Genomic DNA, 20,521 nt, shown 5'->3' with positions numbered 1-20,521 from the left:
TTTAAATTTTAATTAAAATATAATTACATCGTTTCCCTTTTCTTTTTCCTCTACCAAACCCTCTCATTTCCTCTCCCTCGAACCCCCCCCCCATTTGTGGTCTCTTTGATTATTGTTTACATACATACATGCAAGCATATGTATATATAAATACAAATTCATAAATACAACCCACTGACTCTGTTTTGTGTTGTTTGTGTGTATATGATTTCAGGGCTGACCACTTGGTTTTTGAAGGTATAATTTCCAGTGGTTTATGACCACACCCCTCTAGGCATCCTCATGGTCAGATCCCATCATCCCCACAAGTCCCACCCCTATATCTTCGTATTCCCACACCTAGCAGACATCCATCTCTTGCTGTTCTTAATGCTTTAAGGGGACCTGCACTCCTTCCCAGAAGTGGCTCACAGTCCAGCTGGTAACTTATAAAGCTTATAAATGGGTGACTGACCTGTGCCTGCACTTGCCTATCCAGAAGGCAACTCTGACCCAGGCTTAGGGAGAGCTTTTACTACTGCCATTTTACAAGTTTTCCTAAGCCGTTATTTAAATAGTATGCATGGATCTGAATCCTTGAAGAAAGTTGCTGGACACCTCAAATTACTAGATTGTAACTGAATTTGTAGTTTCTAGTCTGAGCATGCTCCATTTCATCTTGTATATTAAAGTCAAGCATTTTAAACCTCTCTCTCTCTTTGGGAGAGCACTCAGCCTTTTCCCTTTGAAAGGAGAGTGGTTAAATGAGTAACTCGAACAGGCTGCTGTTCTTGTGGAGCATTGGCTGTGTTTTAAGTGGAATAGGTTAAACCATTATATAACAGGTAGTTAGCTTTATCATTACTTAATCTTGATAGAGCTCATTTAATTGGGCACTCATTGATAGAGCTGATTGTAATCTGTGCAATAATAGAAGAACTGGAGCTTCACTGAAGGAAACTGTTAAAAACACTCATGCTTACATTTTAAAAGATTTACTTTTATTTTTAGTTATTTATATGTGTGTGGGTTTGTGTGTTTGAGTGCAGTGCCCATGAAGGCCAGAGGCAGTAGATTCCCTGGAGCTGGAGTTACAGGCTGTTGTGAGCCATCCGGGATGGGTTCTGCAAGAATAATAAGTACTCTTAACTGCGGAGTCCACTATCCACCTCCTCACGCTTATATCTTTTATATATATCCCACTCATCTTGAATCAGGTGCTTCTCAGTGCTGCTTCCTTCTGAAGGAGCATCCTTCTGTCAGCCTTGCTTTTCCACCTGTGGGCTGACAGAGGACAGTGGAGCAGCCAACACACAAGACTACCGTTTGTGCATGGCTAAAGACCGTGGTGATCTTACAGCATCCTGGGCATTTCACGTCCATAAAGTAGAAATTGGGGCTCTGCACCAGGCGCTTTTTCTTGTGTTTCCTCTTTTCCTCTTCTGGAGAGGGATGAAGGAGATCCTTTGCGAGAGGCATGTTCTCGTAGGGAGATTGTCATTGCCGGAAAGCACGCTTATATCTTAAACACAGTTCATAAATACTCTTTGTAATACTTACACTCCTACATGCATTTTTAAAAACTGCAGAGGTTCTTCTGTGGCAGACATTAATGGAGACATTAATTTTAATAACAAATTTGTGAACTGATATTATGATTATTGATACTTTGGAGATGAGAATTAAAGAATAGAGACACATAGTAACTTTCGATGTTAATCTTCCCTATTGACTTTAGAATCACTTGGGAGATACACTTGTGGATATGCTTGTGAGGCTGTTTCTAGAGAGGCTTAACTCTGAAGAGGGAAGATTCACCTTAACTGTGGGCAGCACTGCCTCATGGGCAAGGGTCCCAAACTGAATCAAAAGATAAAAAGGAGAAAGTGGGCTGAGCACCAGCTTCACCTCTCTCTGCTTTCTGTGAACACAGTGTGACCAGCCAGCTCCTGCTCTGCTGCTTCTATGCCTTTCTGCCATGATGGACTGCATGGTGCACCTGTGAGCAACCGTGAGCGGGAGACCCTCCCTTTGGTTGCCTTTGTCTGGTACCTCGTTACAACCAAAGTAACTGGTACACTAGCTCGGGTGGCTAGTAGGCAGCAGTACTCACTGCCTGCTTCCCTGTGTTGTCTTTGTCCAGCTTGTTGTTACCTTCAGTGTGATGCGGCACCCAGTGTGGAAATCATCTCGGTGTCCCTTTGGAACAGTGAAATGAGGAGTGTCATAGTCTGTCTGCCCATGCCTCTAACCAGGGACTCCTTCAGTTACAGCCTTTGGAAGCCAGGGATTTGCTTCAGCTAAAATGAAACTTGGGAAAAGGCCCAATGCAGCCCACGAGCCCTCAGCCCTCATGGATTAGATGGGTGCAGGTTTTTTCTGTAGGAATTTATGAAATAGGCCGATTCTAAATCACTCAGAATGGTTTAAGATTGTCCTATATATCGAAATCCTTGGGGAAATTGGACCTGTAATTCTAGGTGTGCCTTGGGGAAACTTAAATATCTTGGGAATGAATTAAAAAATACATTGACCATAGTGTCTTAGACACTTACTCCCTGTGGTTGTTTGTGGATAGTTTTTGGCCTGTACTTCAGTAGATGAAAAGTTTTCTGATAGCCTAAAATAAATAACTAAAGGTAATGTGTAGGGTGTGTTGCTTTAATGCAGAGTATAACATTGAAAAATGTGCATTTGGTCTTTAGCCAAGTCTGCGAATTCCATTTTGACCTCACCTCTGGCTCATGAATGCTCATGTAATAATTGGATGCATACTGCTTTTTAAGTTGACACTGGCTAAACTTTGGTTAATTTCAGAAGTGATTTAAAAAAACCCAACCTGAAAGAAGGAATGTGATGTTTTTAATAAAGTATCAGCAGGTCGAGGAAATGGCTCCGCTGGTGTAGTGGTTGCTGCACAGGCCTGAGGGCCGGAGTTCACACCCAGCACCCATGTCATGCTCCAGCATGGCACCTACCCTACCCGTAACCCTAGCACAGTGAAGACTGGCAGAGCAGTGGTGCTTTTGCTGGCAGTTGACTGGAAGATGACCTCAGCTGTCTGAAGTTCTGTGTGAGACCCCAGCATGGCTTCCCTCTTCACAGAGCCAGCCAAGAAGAAGCTCCTCCAACACTGGGTAACATGACCATGGACTTGGAACCATAAGCATCGCATCAGCTTTGCTATGTTCTGTTGCCTAGAGGCATATTGCAGGTCTCGTCTACATGACCGTCAGGATGTGGAGACCACAGGGCCACCGTAGAGTCTGTCCATAGGATCAGAGGTCACAAACTATATGACATACCTCTTACTGTGCTGTAAGAGCACACTTCTGCCTCTCAGGGATCTTGCTAACCCTGCATCACCCAGAGACAAGAGATAGATGAATACCCTAGAAGCTATGTGCCCTACCTGTACTTCTCCTAAAGACGAAACTAAGGAACTGTTTTAGGTTGAAGGAGGCTAAACAGATAAGGACAAATGGAATCAATGATACTGGTTAGGAACAAAGTACAGAGAACACATTTAGGGGACAGTTGTTGACATTTCAATACGCATTATGCATTGCATTGTATAGGTGATAATTTTCCTGATTTGGATAACTACGGTGATCATCTAAGATATGTCTTTAGTTTTAGAAAATAAAATTCTGCAATATTTGGATAACAGGTAGGCGTTATGTGTGCTACTTTACTTCCAGATCTGAGGTGGGGGGATAGAGAAGTGTGATACAGCAGATGAGACAGTCTCAGTTAATTATTGATAAATCTGGTAAAAGACAAGGAAAAATGCTTAAGGGCTACTTTTGAGATGTTTCTGAAACTTTAAAATTATATCACAATGAAGTTCCCCAGACTGACTTGAGTGACAAGAAAATTGTCCTGCAAGTTGGGATTGGCCTTAGTTAATGCTGGTCTGTCTGTCTCCAGCTCCAATCCCTTAGGAACTCCTCCTCTGCCACATGCCAGGGATCCTTAGGGATGCTCCTTTCTCCCTGAGTCAATGAATATTGTAGCCGTTTAAGTTGCTTTAAGATTTTGTAAATTGCTGGGTGGTGCCAGTGGTGCACACGCCTTTAATCCCCACACTCAGGAAGCAGAGGCAGGCAAATCTCTGAGTCTGATGCCAGCCTGGTCTACAGAGTGAGTTCCAGGACAGCCAGAGTTGTAACACAAAACCCTGTTTTGAAAAACTAACCAGCCAACCAGCCAACCAACCAACCAACCAGCCAGCCAACCAGCCAACCAACCAACCAACCAGCCAACCAACCAGAAAGCCACCCTATAAGCAGTGCTTTATGTCACACATTCATTGAGACAGTACAGCTTGAAAGCAGGGGTGGGGGAGAGCCCTTTCCTCTTCTTCTGAGGTTGTTAAATGTCATTAGACTTGTGTCTTGTCTGGGGGAAATCTTAGGGATAAAATACTGTTTTAAGCCGGGCGGTGGTGGCGCACGCCTGTAATCCCAGCACTCGGGAGGCAGAGCCAGGTGGATCTCTGTGAGTTTGAGGCCAGCCTGGTCTACCAAATTAGTTCCAGGAAAAGGTGCAAAGCTACACAGGGAAACCCTGTCTCGAAAAACAAAAAAACCAAAACCAAACAAACAAAAAAAAACTGTTTTAATAAAATCTAGGAGCATGGAGAGTATTCAGAAAAGAATCAGTTCTTCTGAGGTAATTTTAGATTTGCAATACCTTACAAACATTGTATATGTCTAGTTTAGTTTAAAATACAGTTGTCGACCTGGCTCAGCAGGAATATCTACCTGCAGCTAAGCCTGAGAGCTCGAGTTCCATCAAGCCCTGGAACCCACATGGTAGGAATGACTCCAGAAAGTTGTCCTCTGACCTCCACAGGCGGACCCTGACACATCTGCGCCCCTTCTCCCCACGCGCCATATACATGCGCCAGTGTGGTTAAGTCATACCAGGCAAGTACAAGAAAATATGTAACTAAATGTCACAGTTATCACTTCGTGTCTACATTTATTTCAGAATTTTGAAATGCCAGGGACTTGATACCCTTTCCTTTGGTGATTCAGTCTAGTCTATTGTATAAAAATGCAAAATATTCAGACTGTGTGCTGCCTTGGCGTGCAGACACCAGTTACAGGCCAGTTGTCTCCACACCCACCACCTCATCCAGCTTCCTGGAGGCCCTAGTAGATGCGCTTGGGCAGGGCCTACACAGCCAACTATGCACTCGTGTGGGCACCAGAGCCACTGGAGTCCACTCTCCTCTCCTTCAGCTGGCACATTTAATCAGGACTGTCCTAGTTGGCTTTCTGTGGTAATAACACCAGCCAAAGCCAGCTTGGGGAGGAAAGGGTTTAGTTTGCTTTACAGGTGCCAGTCCAGGGCAGGAGCTCAAGTGAGAACATGGAATCGGAAACTGAAGCAGAGACCATGCAGGAGTACGGCTTACTTCCCGGCTTGCTCTCAGGCCTGTGCTCTGCTACCTGCACAGCCCATGCCCTGCTGCCTAGTGATGATGCCACCCACAGTGTACTGGGCCTACATCAGTTAGCAATCAAGAAAATGCCCCACAGACATGCCTACGGGCCAATCTGATAGAGGCAATTTCTCAGTTGCCTTCCCTCTTCTGGGTGTGTCAAGTAGACAGCCAGGATTAGCTGTCACAGACTTCGTGGTAAGTGGTGGTCAAGAAACTAACTCAGCTATTTCAGGCCTTTGAGAATCTCTGAAAAAGCCGTAGAAAACTTTATCTACTTTGCTTCTTGAGCACTGTTAGTATAAGAGAAATCAGGAGTTGAAGCTGTTGGTATATAATCTCAGCAAATTGTCACTCCGCAGCATTTCTTTCTTCCTTGCCAAGCATGTCTTTGAAGCAATCACATTTATTTTGGGGACCCTGAGATGAATTCTGCACTTAACAAATGCTCAAAACAGCCAGGCACAGACATTCAGAATTAGTCTTTCCTTCCTTAGTGGTACCAGTGTAGCATAGGAAAGCTCTTCTGACTTCCACCTGTCTACACGAGTCTTCAGCGCCTGTGCATGGGTTAAAGCAGCACCTGCCACCTGGTCACAGCACAGCCTTCCCCTCTGTGTCATTACTTCCGGAGCCCAGAGAGGGGAATGGCTGGTGGGAAATGAAACAGTGACTCTAAGTTTGAGTAGGTTGCTCAGGTTGCACGAAGAGGCAGAAGGAGCAGGTCTGGCACACCTTCAGAGCTGGAATTGTGAGAGCAGCAGCGTGGCTGTGGAGATGGAGCAGGCCTTGCTTGTCTGACAGTGAGGAGGAAGTGAGCGGGCCCAGGGTCCTGAACGCTCACGTCTGAGGGGTCTCCTGTACCCCGGGCGAACCTCGAACTTGCAGTAGGAGAATCGTGAAGTTCCAGTCCTCTGTCTCTACTTCCCAAGTGGTGGGGTTATAAGTGTGCACCACCCTCCTCAGCTCGTCCTCTGGGTCGAACCCAGAACCTCTTGCACACTGAGCAGACATCCTGCCTGCCAGCTGAGCCACAGTTCCAGCCCTCAGTGACTTCCTATAATGTGAAGCCGCTTGTTAGAAAGTTGATGGCAAAGGCCTGTCTCCCTTCTTTTGGGAATTATTTGATTGTCATTTTCAACATTAAGATCAATCAAATAGGAACAAAATAGTATTTGTCCTTGGAATATATGGAATTTGGTCTAAGCTACAGATTTCCCCTGGTGAAATTTCACTGTGAATTATCTGTCACAATTACTTAATGTTGATTACTCAAAATACAACCTCTCTAACTTTGTAGGGAAATATTTCTTTCTAAGCTTCTGTACAGTACAATCTAAATACTCAGTGACTGTCTTTTCCATCTGATTTGTATATTACTGTATTTTGAACATTGGAAGTAGAATGATAAAAGAGAAAAACATATGTCTGTGACACAAAAAAGTCAAAATAAAACTGAAATTCTAGTGATGGTTTTGAGAGTTGAAGAATTAAGACTGAAGTGGAGAGGGGAAACACCTGTTTACTTGACACATGAAACAAGAGAAAGTGCCAGTTGCCTTTCCTGGTTCAGTTTAAGTCCTCACCTCTTTTTCATTCAGTAAGATGGGTGGGTTCTCTAGGCCTCCCTGTTTTCTGGGCTCCTTGGATTTACTTGAAAACTGCACATGGAGTCAGACCCCGTTGCACACCTGCCCTTGACAGTCCGGAGCTCTGCAGAGTCGGGCTGGAGCTAGCGCAGCGATAAGGACTCTGGGTCTGGCCATTGTGTCCTTCCAACAATGGCTCCTTGTCAGGCAGGTTGAGTGCATCAATACTACATTGTAGTTCTGGTGTGTGTAATTGGTACAGTGTCTCTTCCAGCCCTCTCCCAACTTTCTTCAGGTGGCAAATAGGTCAAGGTCTTGTGGATAAATGTGACTCTCTGAGGTCCATGAGGAAGATAGCAAGGACGGGCTTCTCAAATGGCGGTGGCCTCTGACCTCAGAAATCCACGGTTTCTGCTGTGACATCTCTCCTGACAGTTCCCTCCCGAAGCCAGACAGACTATCTCTTCTCCCTCTGTCTCTGTTTCCCTCAGGTGTTTTCCAGGAGCTGTGCACCTTTCTTTTTGAGACAGGGTCTTTCTCTGGGACTTGAGGAATGATCATTTGGTTCTCTGGCCGGCCAGTGAGCCCTAAGGACCTGCCGTCTTGTCTTCCTCCATGCTAGGACTACACGTGTGCAGCACCCTGCTCTCTTTTTTTTTTTTTTTTTTTGTTTTTTTTTGAGACACGTTTCTCTGTGTAGCTTTGCGCCTTTCTGAACTCACTTGTAAGCCCAGGCTGGCTCGAACTCACAGAGATCCGCTGGCTCTGCCTCCGAGTGCTGGGATTAAAGGCGTGCGCCACCACCGCCCTGCTCTCTTTTTAACGGCGCGTGTTCTGGGGATCAGTAAGCACTGTACTGGCTGAGCTTTCTCCCCAGCCCTCCAGGCCACACTTGGGATGTCCTGTGTATCTCTTCCTCTTGACCGAGCTGTTGACCGAGCTGTTTGAGGTCAAGGACTGTGCTTCCTTCATCCGTCTTCGCAACACATTTCAGCGTGTGGTATGAAGCAGGGCTTTGATGAAGATTAGTTGCAGAGTTGCTTAAAAACCACAGACACAGTTTGGACTGTTTGGGGAGAGGGAGGGTTGAGCCAAGGGCTCCCGAAGCCTAGCCTTTCCTCCAACTCACTAGATGGCTGAAGCTGTTGTGAACGCCTAGTCTTCCTGCCTCCACCTCCAGAGTGCCCGGCTTACAGGCATGCAGCCCCGGTGCACACTGGACGACTTCAAATGTCTGCTGTCCTCCTGTCTTTAATGCACTTAACCCATGCTAAGGATTGTAGTTCACTTTGTCTTGTTTATATTAATATTTGTTTGTTTGTTTTTGAGACGGGACCTCACTATATACAGCCCTGATAGGCCTAAAACTTGATATGTAGAGCAGGCTGGCCTTGAACTTAGAGAGATCTGCCTGCCTCTGTCTCTGAGTGCTGAAATTAAAGGCATGTGCCAGGCTTTGTTTATATTAATTTTTACAGTAAAAAATGGAATGGTTAGAAAATAAGCCACCCCCATCACCTCCAGTTCCCACTCCCTAGTAATAAAAAGCCATTAGAATTTTATATTTTTCTTACCTTTTTTTTTCCTTGTGGGCATGTGTTTTTGTAAGAATTATATTACGTGTAAACAAGATTGGTTTGTAACCAAATTTTTTTATCTAACTCAGAGGCTCCTGATCTATGCTTTGGTGGTAGAGATTGAGTATCCAAGCTATTAGGCAGATAGATTAAATCCATTTTTCTTAGGATGAGTTCATTGGGATGCAGCACTCCGTGTTAGTTACTGTGTGTATGTGTGTGCGCGCGCATGTGCTGTGATCAAATAGCATGAGCAAAGGCAACTTAAGAAGAATTTATTTTGGCTTAGGGTTCCAGAAAGCCAGATGTCCATAATGTGGGGAAGGTGTGGTGGGTGGCAGGAAGAGGAAACTGAGAGATCACATCCAAGCCCACTCAGGAAGTAGAGCTCGAACTGGAGGTGGGTCAAGACAATAGAAGTGATGTACTTCCTTCATCGAGGCTCCACCTCCTGAAGGTTGGACATCCTCCCTAAACAGTGCCATCACTGGGGACCAAGTGTTCAAATACGTGAGTTATGGGAACATTTGTTCATTTAAACCACTACATGCTCTCCTAAACAAAGGAGCAACTGCATTGTCTTTAAATACTAGTGATTCTGACCTGGACGTGCTCAGGGTGTTGTGCCGATATGAAGACACTCTGAGGAACCATGCTAGATTTGTAGTTGTGCTGTAAGGAGAGGTTCATGTTGGCAGCTGTGGATGGGAGGCTGGACCTGGAGTCTGCACACTGGTGGTGTACTTTACCTGGGGCTAGATGTGTGAACTTTGAGCAGGTCATTTAACCTCTTTTCACCTTCTGTAGAACAAAAGAATTGAATAGATTGTGACTCCCTTTTTGTTGTTGTTTTTGTTTCTTCAAGACAGGGTTTCTCTGTGTAGTCCTGCCTGTCCTGGAACTCACTCTGTAGACCAGGCTGGCCTTGAACTCAGCGATTCTCCTGCTTCTGCCCCCCAGTACTGGGAAGGTTCGTGCTACCACTGCCTGGCTTGTGAACTCACTTTTATAAGACGTGTTCTTTGTTTTTGGTTTTGGTTTTTTTTTTCTGATGTTCAAACATACAAAAAAAATGTTTGTGTTTCCACTATCAGTTGAGTTCTCAAAAGAAGAATTATGTGAGTGAAAACTGCCGTGCCCCTTCCAGTAACTGAGTGCTGACATGCAGCTGGGAGCCACCTTTCACCCTCTCTCCTTCCCACTGCTCTTTTCCCTGCAGTCCAAAGGCAGGGCATTGTCATGTCTCACGTCACTCTGTGGGCTCTTGCAGGGCTCCCATTGTCCCTTCATCAGAGTGCTTCCAGGAGTTGGTCTGGAGCAGCCTGGCCTCTCAGCTGATGCTGCCTCTCTTGTTCATTGTCCCTCACACACTGGCTACCTTGCTGTGTGACAGAACATCTCAGGCCCCTTCTGTCTCGGGCTCTTTGTACTGGCCACTGCTGCTTCTAATGCTTTCTCAGAGTGTGGTGTACCCAGCCATCCCTCACCCACCTCCATTCTTCTCTGGTGTGGCCACAGGGTATGAAGTATGCATTAATTATTTCAAATGTTACGCTGCTGCCTTGAAATACCTGTTCTCTTCACACGTTATCTTGTCTCTTTCCTATGAGAACGTAAACTTTAGAGAGCACAGTTTTGTTTTTTTCTTGCGTTTACTGCTGTGTCACAGGCTCTGCAGTTCTGAGCAGACAACTTCATCTCCAGAGACTTTTCTCATCTGTAGAAAACGGTAATGTGTTTATAGCGTTTATAGGCGTCATTTTGGCTCAGCACTCCTCCAGTGAGCTTATGTTAACTAAGATCATAAAGAAAGAAAGATTCATAAAGAAATCACGACAGGAGTACAGTCCATTTCACAAGCTGCACACACAAGCACTGGTGTAGAAAGCCCCTGACTCAGGAGAGGTATCATCCTGCTACGCTATACTAGCCTGGGGGCCTGGGGACCCTCCCCTCATGAGGATGGTATCCTTAGGGAGCCGCTGGGGACCCTCACACTGATGTCTTTCCTCTACAGAGCTCATGCTGCCCTTTCCCTCGTGACTTAGGGCTGTGTGGTGGATGTGAGGCTCATGCCGCTTTTGAGATGCAGCTAGTTGAAATGTTCTGCTGTGGCCTCATACTGGAATGTTTTCTAACTTTATGAGGAAAATTAATTTCGAGTTTACAGAGCACATCGGAAGAAAACTTTGAAGCCTAGTCTGTTCAGCAGTTAGAATGGCTATTCAGCCACTGGTTAAAATGCCCTCACGTGCCAGCTAGTCTAAGCCTGAACCTGCAGAGCTCTTCTTTCTCAGGGTTTGCTTTGTGCAAATGAATTACATGTAGACAGCTCATGGGAAAGCACTTACTTTGTTACTTTAAACCACCCTCTGTGTAGCAAAGGTAACTTGGTCTGTAATAACATTAGGTCCCTGCTTCCTTGTTTTGCTGCATGAGGTAGCAGAGGTGGTTGCTGTCGCTGGATTAGACTAGAAGGAGCCTGCAGCGGTGTGTCCATCTGTCTTTGTCCTGTTTCTCCTCAGACGGGGCCTTCTTGTTTGTTTTTTCAGCTTGTCACAGAAGTTCTTTTCAGAAGGGATACACTGTAAACCACTTAGAACAGGCTGCTTTCCCTAGGAGCAATTTTTACCCAAGCACCTGGGGCTGAGGGCAAATGTTCCTTATATACTGGCAGAGTTTGGACCCTTTCTGCCCTGCTGGTGTTTGTGTGTGTTTGAAAGCAGGTCATGGTAAGAGTACACGTGATTTCTCTCTAGGAAGTCCCAGTAGGGCAGGCTGCCTGCATACCTTCTCTCTTAGTCCCTGGGCAGGGTGGTCCAAGGTCAGTGTTTCCTCTTCCCTCTGTTGACTTGGACCACATAGCACTAGAGTTCATGGGTTCTGGAGATGGAACTGGGTCTAAACTCTAGCTGAATTGCCTGCTCAAATCCCTGATGTCCTTAATCTTGATTCCGAGCCTCTAAAATTGGGGAGAGGTGTAGGCTAATATGCATAGTGCCTATTTAACAGTGCTAGTATGAGAATTAAGATGTGTGAAAAGGATTAACCGGGGACCTTGCACATCACAGTCCAATAGATGTCAGCTGATAGGAAAATCTACTTTAAGTTGTACTTCTCTCTTTTACATGGATATTAACTTACCCGTACATGTGAAAACCTATCTGATCTCTCTAGGTGCTGAATACACAAGAATGACCCAAACAGACCTGACCTTGAGCAGAGTCCAGTAGGAGAGACGTGTGTGCCTTGAATCCTGACGGTTGCTAGGACATTTATGTTGAACCAGGAATGGAATTTTAAATACAGACTTTAATTTTTAAAAACGTCTACATGAAACAAAATGAGAAAAAAAAAATCAGTGTAGTTTTCCAGAGTTTTGAGAAAGACATGCTCACATGAGCTGAGAGAGCTTGTGTAACTGCCCTTCAAGGACAGTTAGTAGGTCAGTAGAAACGGAAGAAAGGGATAGAAAGAAACAGGGTTTGTAAAGCAGACTGGAGCAAGTCCATTGAGGATTTTTTTTTTTTTTTAAAGTGAAACAAGGAGAGCAATTGTGAAGTGGAAAGTGAAGTCCGTAATTTTCCAGCCCTGAAGCCATAACTTCTGACAGCAGAGTCAGAAGGAATAGCTAGTTTTGCCAGAAATAAAATTTGTTTTAAAAGTATGAACAAACCTCAACAATTCTAACATGGTACAGGGGTCATGTTTGTTTTTGGTGTAACCAAATATTATGTAAAAGTTTACTATTAACTATTACTATTAAATAGTATATCATTTACAAATATTTTTATGTATATGAATGATCTCTCCCCTATATATGGTACACACACACACACACACACACACACACACACACACACACACACACACCTGGTGCCTACAGAGGTCAGAAGAGGGCATGGGATCCCCTGGAACAGATGGTGTGAGCCATGCCATGTAGGTGCTGGGAACCAAACCAGGTCCCTTGCAAGAGCAGCAAGTGTTTTTTAAAACTGAGCCATCTCTTCAGCCCCTTACACATCAGTTCTATAATGAATGAGATTTAGCATGAGAGCTGGGCACATGGCTCACACCTTTAATTTTAGCAGTCGGGATGCAGAGGCAGGCGGATCTCTGTCAGTTTGAAGCCAGCTTGGTCTACAGAAGAGTGAGTTCCAGGACAGCCAGGTCTATACAAAGGAAACCCTATCGTTCCCCCCCCCCACCCAGGGTTTCCCTGTGTAGCTTTGCACCTTTCCTGGAACTCACTCTGTAGACCAGGCTGGCCTTGAACTCACAGAGATCCGCCTGCCTCTACCTCTGAGTGCTGGGATTAAAGGTGTGCGCCACCACCGCCTGGCGGAAACCCTGTCTTGAAAAAAGAAACAATAACAACAAAAGATTTAGCATAATGAACAGATTAAGTATATTGATGTATTTACTTTTTAAAAATGTAAATGCAGTTTTTCCTCATTTGTTTTCTTTATATTAAAATAAGGCAATTAAAAAAATAACAATAGCTATCAACTGATAAATGAATGACTAAAATGTGGTATATCTATACAATAGGATGTTATTTGACAATAAAAAGATGTGAAATACTAATATAGCATAATATGAGCAGAACATATCTTCCCAGTGAGAGTGGCCCTTTACTGATGACCATTTGTTGTACGATTGCATTTATGTTATGTCCAGAATTGTTCCTCTGTAGAGACAGAAAGTAGACCAGTCATTGCGCGGGATAGGGGAGGAGAGAGCTTGGAAAACGGTGACTGCAGGAGGCCACGGTGTACTGAGGCAAAGGAGGGCAACGAACAAATAGGAGTCTGTGCCTGTGACCGCGCATGTACATTGGGTGCATTGTGGGTATGTGATTATATAGTATGGAAGCTGGTGGTGGTGTTTTCTTTTTCTTCAGATTAACTGCTAAGGTATAGAAGGTAGAACTCCATGCATATCCTGGGGCTCTAACCTACAACTCAGGTTGTCAAATTTGGCAGCAGGTGTCTTGCTAAGCCATATCTCAGGCCCTGCTTCAATCTTTTAAAAACAAATTTATCTACAATTATTATTGTTTAATGTGTGTGTTATGAGTTTAGCCACATGTGTGTGGAGAGTGGAGGTCAGAAAAGTGAGTTGGCTATCATAACTAGTCCAGCTGAGTTCAGGCAGTTGTGAGTAACCTGACTTGGATACTGGAAATTGAACTCAAGGTCTCTGGAAGAGCAGCAGGTGCCTTAACCACTGGGCCATCTCTCTAGCCCTTGGCTCAATGTCTTTCTTTCTTTCTAGTTCTTTTTTTGAGATAGGGTTTCTCTGTGTTTTCCTGGCTGTCCTGAGACTTGCTCTGTAGACGAGGCTGGTCTCAAACTCAGTGATCTGTCTGCCGCTGCCTCCTGAGTGCTGGGATTAAAGGTGTGCACCACCATGCCCAGCTTTACTTGAATTTTTTAATCAGGAAGAAACAGGGTAACAATCACATCTCCTTGGTAGAATTATCGTGAAGACTTGCAGTGTCATCCATGTGGGTCTTGATGCAGATGCTGGCACGTGCGCAGTAAAGTTGCACTGTTTTGTTTTGTGCTTTCCTGATAGTGGATTTTCAGGTACTGATTCACACACACACCCCCACTCCCCACCCCACCCACCCCCGGTTTTTCAAGACAGGGTTTCTCTGTGTAGTTTTGGTGCCTGTCCTGGATCTCACTCTGTAGACCAGGCTGGTCTCAAACTCACAGAGATCCGCTTAGCTCTGTCTCCTGTGTGCTGGGATTAAAGGCGTGCGCCACCACTGCCTGGCTCAGGTACTGATATTTTAAACAGCCTTGAGCCATAAAATATTTTTAAATTAAAATTTAAAATATGCATTTTCTCAACTTACTACAGTGTAACTTTCCAGCTTGGGCTCAGGCTGAAAACTAAGAACAAAGATTACCAAATTTTACCAAATTTGTCTTGAGGCTGGAGCCCTATGCTGTTTTTGGAACACATGGTAAACTGGATGTAGACTAGAAAGATGTGGTCTATATACACAAAGGAACTTCAACTTAGCTGTTAAGAAAAATAAAATTATGATAGTCACGGAAAAATAGATGGAACTGCAAAGTGTTTTAAATGACATGACCCCATATCAGAATGACAACATTTGCATATCCTCTCACGGGTGGATTCTAACTTAATGTTTGTGTGCATGTAAATAAGAAGACATGAGACATTTTCTGTGGGCAAATACTTCCCTTTCCTTATGTCTAGATGATTATTCTGTTTGTCCTGGAAGCATAGATATATCTATACTCTGTTCCTTAGCACATGCCTTACACACGGCAGAGTCTCTATAAATGCCCATGGAACTATGAAGTAAATATTTCACTGAGTGACATAAAAAGTTAAGAACTCCAGAGGGTGGGATTGAGAATCTCTTAAAAAGAACAAACACGGCCCATCTTATCAAAATAGCACAAAATAATCATGATATGTAAATCAATGATCTGAGGCCAGTCATTTCTCCAGAAAGGTCAGCTGCTTATTTGAAATGTTATTATGAACTTTGAACTGAAGGTACTTTCATCTCATGCTTAAAGCACATGATTAGTAAGCATTAATTAAGGTTCCATATGACACAAAATTATAATCTCCATTTTGAAAGCCAAGGTTAAATACTAACCATGACTAAAAGATACAGATGTTGAAAGTAAAAAGGCCTGTTTGTTATTATTTCTTTACTCTGATTAAATATGAACCCCCCCTTACATTTATCTATTGAAAAAATTCACTTTGAGAGCTGAGTCAATGTTCCCAACACTTGAGATTGATAATACAGACAAGAACTCAAGGAACTACTTTTTCAATCACAGGTTTCACTAACAACTATCTACTACTCTACAAGGTTCAAAAGCTCTCAAAGAAAACTCCATCCCCCCAGTTCCACAGGTGGTTCAACTCAAAGAAGCCACCCTGAGTACAACAACATACCAGAGCACCATAGAAATCAAGTCAACTTCATGCCCATGATAACTCTGCCTTCTGGGAAGTGGAAACTACTTCTAGTCCAGCCACTCATTTTCTGTGCTTCAGTAATCTCTGGCTTTGTCAGTTATTGATATTGATATGAGAAGGCATAAGATGTGTACGGAAAGGCACAGGAAAGCTTAAGGAACATTTGAAGGAAAAAATTAACAAAAGGACATATTTAATCTTGCTTTACGTTACACAAATGGTAATGCCCACTTATCCATCAACTGTATATCATGCTAATCTAATGTTTGGCATCACAAAATTGTCCTATTGTGTATCTGGCTTGCCTTTACTATTTTTTGAAATGTTTCTTACTACTTCTTTAAATATTATTTTCTTTAAACCTGTTTTTCCTTTTTGTTACTACAGTCTTGTTTGAATCTTAAGTGGTCTTTTTTAATAAAAAACCCAGAGCCAGATATCAGGGTGAAAGCTGAAAGATCAGAGAAGCAGAGCAGCCAGCCACTAGTTCTTACCTCTACGAAATCCATCCTAAAGAGAGTGAGTTCCTGTTTCCTCACGCCTTATATATCTTCTCTGCCCTGCCATATCACTTCCTGGGATTAAAGGTGTATGTACTTCCCAAGCAGAGGCATGAGATCTCAAGTGCTGGGATTAAAGGTGTGTGCCACCACTGCCTGGCTCTGTTTCTCTCCTACACTGGATCAGTCTCATGTAGCCCAGTGTGTCCTTGAACTCACAGAGATCCATAGGATCTCTGTCTCCTTAGTGATAGGATTAAGGGTGTATGCCACCACTGCCTGACCTCTATGTCTAATCTAGTGGCTGGCTCTGTCCTCTGATCCTCAGGCAAGTTTATTCGGGTACACAATATATCACCACACAGTCTTTCTTCTGATTTGTTTTTTTCCTGGCATGGCAGTTCTGTCCCTTTACACTATTCTGTGCTGTGTTTTAGGTGTGTTTGTAGTGACTAGTGTGTTATGAAGTTACCTTTTTCAAACAATTCCCACTTGAGAATCTGCCTCTTAATGGGCATGTTTCACCTGTTTGCATTCATTAGGATGTCTAATATATGTGGACTAAGTTCCGGTTTCAGATTGATTGCCCCTCCCACACTGCAGAGCACATTTGCAGCCAAGCATGCATTTCTGCATAGAAGCAGTGACATAGAAAAGCCATGGGCACTGCTCTCCAGTTGATCAAAGTCCCCACAGCTCTTCTGTCCTTCTGACCCATGATAACAGGATCCAGACCAAAAGTTCCTTCAGAGAAGGAGTACCAGACAGCTTTGGAATTACTTAAACTGTTTTATGGACTTCTCTACCCATTGTTGAAAATTGTGATGCAAAACATTGATTACTGGGTAACCTACTTAATGTGGTTAGTGTAGGGTCAAGTTTCCTATATACCAAGCCACAATTTTAGCTTTTTGTTTTTCTTTCTGTAAGTATACTGTAACAAAGCACCATGTCATCCTAAATTTACTTAGTACTTGGATGTCAAGTATATTAACTCATGCTCACAATATTAGATTCCTGGGACCATTGAAATGGCTCAGTTGGTAAAGGCTCTTATTGCCAAGTCTGACAACCTAAGTTTGATCCTTAGAACCTACAAGGTAAAAGAAGGGAACTGAAATCACCCTTTAACCCCACCACACACACACACACACCACACACACACACACACACACACACACACACACACACACACACACAAATGTAAATTTTAAAAAATGATATGGTTTCTTTGTTGTATAGTAATACTAATAGTGGTTGAATTTGTATTTTTCAGGGCCTGCCTGTCTTTATTATGCTTTGAGTATAAAATATGAATGTGTTCCAGATCCCAACAAGGCCTTTCTTGTAATGTCTGTGATTTGTGCACAGGCTCATATAAAAAGCATTGTTTTCCTTACTCTATAGGCCTGTGTTGTTTAGTTTGGTAGCCACTTTCTACCTTTTAGAATTATAATTAGATAAAAATGTTAGCCTTTTAGTGGTCCCTTGTGCCTAATGAACAGCAGTGGGCAACCTAAATATAGAGCATGTTGCGCTAGAATATTCTGTTAGTCAATGCTGCAGTGTAGAATCAAGATCACTTTGTAGATTTATGTATATTATTCATTCAGTTGGGTTCTGCCCATCAAATTCACATTTTAAGATATTATTGTAGTTATACCATGCTGTGTTTTTTGTTTTGTTTTTGTCATTTTCCATTTCTTACTATACCTTTAGCAATATTTTTAAATGCTCTTTTTAAATTTGAGACTTTCATACATGGCTACATTTTATTTGCATCATTCCCACCCTCTTCTTTCCTCTTCATCTCCTCCTGTCCTCCTCCTATCCCTTCTCTTTTTCTCCCCAACTCCCTCTCAAAGTCATGACCTCTCTTTTAATTATTGTTACACACATATGCCCGACTGAGTCCAATTAGTGTTGCTGTTATTTGAATGTGTTTGGGGCTGATCACTCAAGGATTGGGGTCTGTCCCTAATAAACACTGGTTCCCTCTCTCTGAGTAGTCATGGACTTCCTGTAGATTATTGTATTTTTAATCAAAACACAATTTACATACCATGACATTTGTCCATTTAAAATGTGTAGTTCATGATGCTCAGTATGTCCTTTTGGGAATGGGGAGGAAAGGGTTTATTTGGTTTACAGTTTATGTCACAGTCCATCATTGAGGAAGGGAAGTCAGGCAGGAACTCAGTGAAGAACCTGAAGGTAGGAACAGGCAGAAACAGCTGGAGAACAAAGCTATATGAGCATCACAACCACCAAGTTGTGAATATTTTCTTCATCCCAAGAAGTGTGTGTTTGTTTGTTTTGGTTTTTCGAGACAGGGTTTCTCTGTGTAACAATCCTGGCTCTCACTTTGCAGCCCAGGCTGGCTTCGAACTCATAGAGATCTGCCGGCCTCTACCTCCCCAAGTGCTGGGATTAAATGTGTGTACCACCACCACCACCACCACACCACCACCACCACCACGTGATTTTTTTTTAAATATTTATCCGTTTTTTATTTTATGTGTTCGAGTGCTTTGCTTGCATCTAGTAAGTGAACCATGTACAAGCCTTATGCTGCAGAAGATCTGGATCCCCTGGAGCTGGAGTTCCAGGAGACTGGGAGCCACCCAGCGTGGGTGCTGGAAACCAAAGTCCATTCCCCTAGAACAGCAGCAGGCACTTCTAACCACTGAGCCATCTTTCCAGCCCCAAGAATTTTTATACCAATTGGCAGTTATTACTCACTTCTCAGTAGTCTGGCTTTAGGCAATTAAAAAAAATCTTTGCGTCTCTATAGATTACCGTCATAGATAGTTTATATAAATAGTGACTTTTGCTTCTCAGGGTCTGTGATGGAATACCTGTGTGTCAGTGGGACATTTGTCTTTTTTTTTTTTTTTTTTTTTTTTTTTTCGAGACAGGGTTTCTCTGTGTAGTTTTGCGCCTTTCCTGGAACTCACTTGGTAGCCCAGGGTGGCCTCGAACTCACAGAGATCCGCCTGCCTCTGCCTCCCGAGTGCTGGGATTAAAGGCGTGCGCCACCACCGCCCGGCTGGGACATTTGTCTTTTTATGACCCTCTAATACTGTTTTCTATGGATACACCAAAGTTATGTGCTGCAATTGAATTTGGGCTTTTACTGAAGTTTATAACCATTCTTATATTTCTGTAATATTTAAAATAAAATTTGCTATATAAAGAAGTTAGGTGCTGAGGCTGTAGCTCAGTAAGTGTTTAGAATGTGTGATAATCTGAGCATTTCAGATTCCGGATTTCAGAATTGTGATACCCAGCAATTCAAAAGAGGGCACTGGCGAGACAGCTTAGTTAGTAAAATGCTTGTGCAAGTATGAGGGCCTGAGCTGGATCCCCAGCATCCACATAAAGGCTCGGTGCCTGGTATGTCTGCAGTCTCTTCATGGTGAGGGAGGAGGGACACGCCAGTCCCCGTGAGTCACCGGGTGTTTATTTGGTGATGAGTATCTCCAGCATCACTGCTCACGTCAGGTGTGTGGTTTCGCATCAGATATTTTATCAAAAGTGTCTGTGTGGTAAATAGAAATTATACTGCGTCTCCCTCCCCACGTCCTCATGCAGTAGATGCTACTGTGCCTCCCCAGTCAGTCTGAGGGCATGCTGGGCTCCTGGGCACATCCCTTCCTCTAAGAATGACTACCGCTTTCTTCCCCATTGCAGAAGGCATGGGGGACTTCATCTGACTCACACTCACTGGAAAATTCTTTAGTGTACTTTTTTTTTTCAAGAGCACTATAGTAACATTTCACTGAGACCATGTCCTTGCTCAGCTGGGAAGCACTTTCAAACCTTGTTTTCCTCTTCAGCTCTTCAGTACTCTCCTCCTTCCTCACTCCCAGCTCTAATTGCAGTTTCCTTCACTTGAGAAAACAGAAACAGCCCAAGAAGCACTTCCACATTCTCCTCCACCCAGTGCACTGCCGAGTCTGCTGAAATCCTCACTCAGGAACAGCAGTTCTCACGCAGGCCGTGATCCGGATGGAAACCAGCAGAAGAAAATGGCTCAAAAGGAGGACAGGCGCTGTGGGTCTTATGCAGCCGTGGTGGGTTCAGAGGCTTAATGATTGAAGGCAGCCGAGGCCTGCCCAGGGCTCTGCACTGAATGGTGGCATGAGGTGCAGCTGTCCTCCTGAGGAGTTCTGCTGCGGTGCCTGAGTGGACGTGTGGACTCCTGGGACATTCATCTTGTTTGGAAACTTTAGGAACCGCAGTAAATAAAGAAGACTTGGGCCTTTTGATTGCTGCTAAGTGGTAACACTTCCTGAGGATTGAATTAAGCTCAGTGTTTTTTAAAATTTTAGACTTTGTTTGTGTGTATGTCCCTGGAGTTACAGACGGCAGTGAGCCGCCTGGTGGGAGTGCTGGAAACTGAACTCAGGTGCCCTTCACCACTGAGCCGCCTCTCCTGCC

At 43.7% G+C, this 20,521-nt stretch overlaps 2 protein-coding genes across 2 annotated transcripts in view; one reads left to right on the top strand and one right to left on the bottom strand.

The window, feature by feature from the left end:
• Positions 1-20,521, top strand: part of Spire1 (spire type actin nucleation factor 1) — a 118,443-nt gene that overhangs the window by 24,252 nt on the left and 73,670 nt on the right.
• Positions 1,182-1,476, bottom strand: LOC114682356 (40S ribosomal protein S27-like). Its single transcript, XM_028856202.2, has one exon. The coding sequence runs from the start codon at positions 1,456-1,458 to the stop codon at positions 1,204-1,206; it is 255 nt and encodes an 84-aa protein (XP_028712035.1). The 5' UTR covers positions 1,459-1,476; the 3' UTR covers positions 1,182-1,203.

This window comes from Peromyscus leucopus, chromosome 19 (genome assembly GCF_004664715.2).
Source record: "Peromyscus leucopus breed LL Stock chromosome 19, UCI_PerLeu_2.1, whole genome shotgun sequence".
Classification (NCBI taxonomy): Eukaryota; Metazoa; Chordata; class Mammalia; order Rodentia; family Cricetidae; genus Peromyscus; species Peromyscus leucopus.
Note: the sequence above shows the minus strand (reverse complement) of the source record. Positions and strands in the feature narration are given on the sequence as shown.

What these genes read in the sequence shown, in the direction of transcription:
- LOC114682356 (XM_028856202.2), bottom strand. Translation starts at nt 1,458, where the DNA reads ATGCCTCTCGCAAAGGATCTCCTTCATCCCTCTCCAGAAGAGGAAAAG.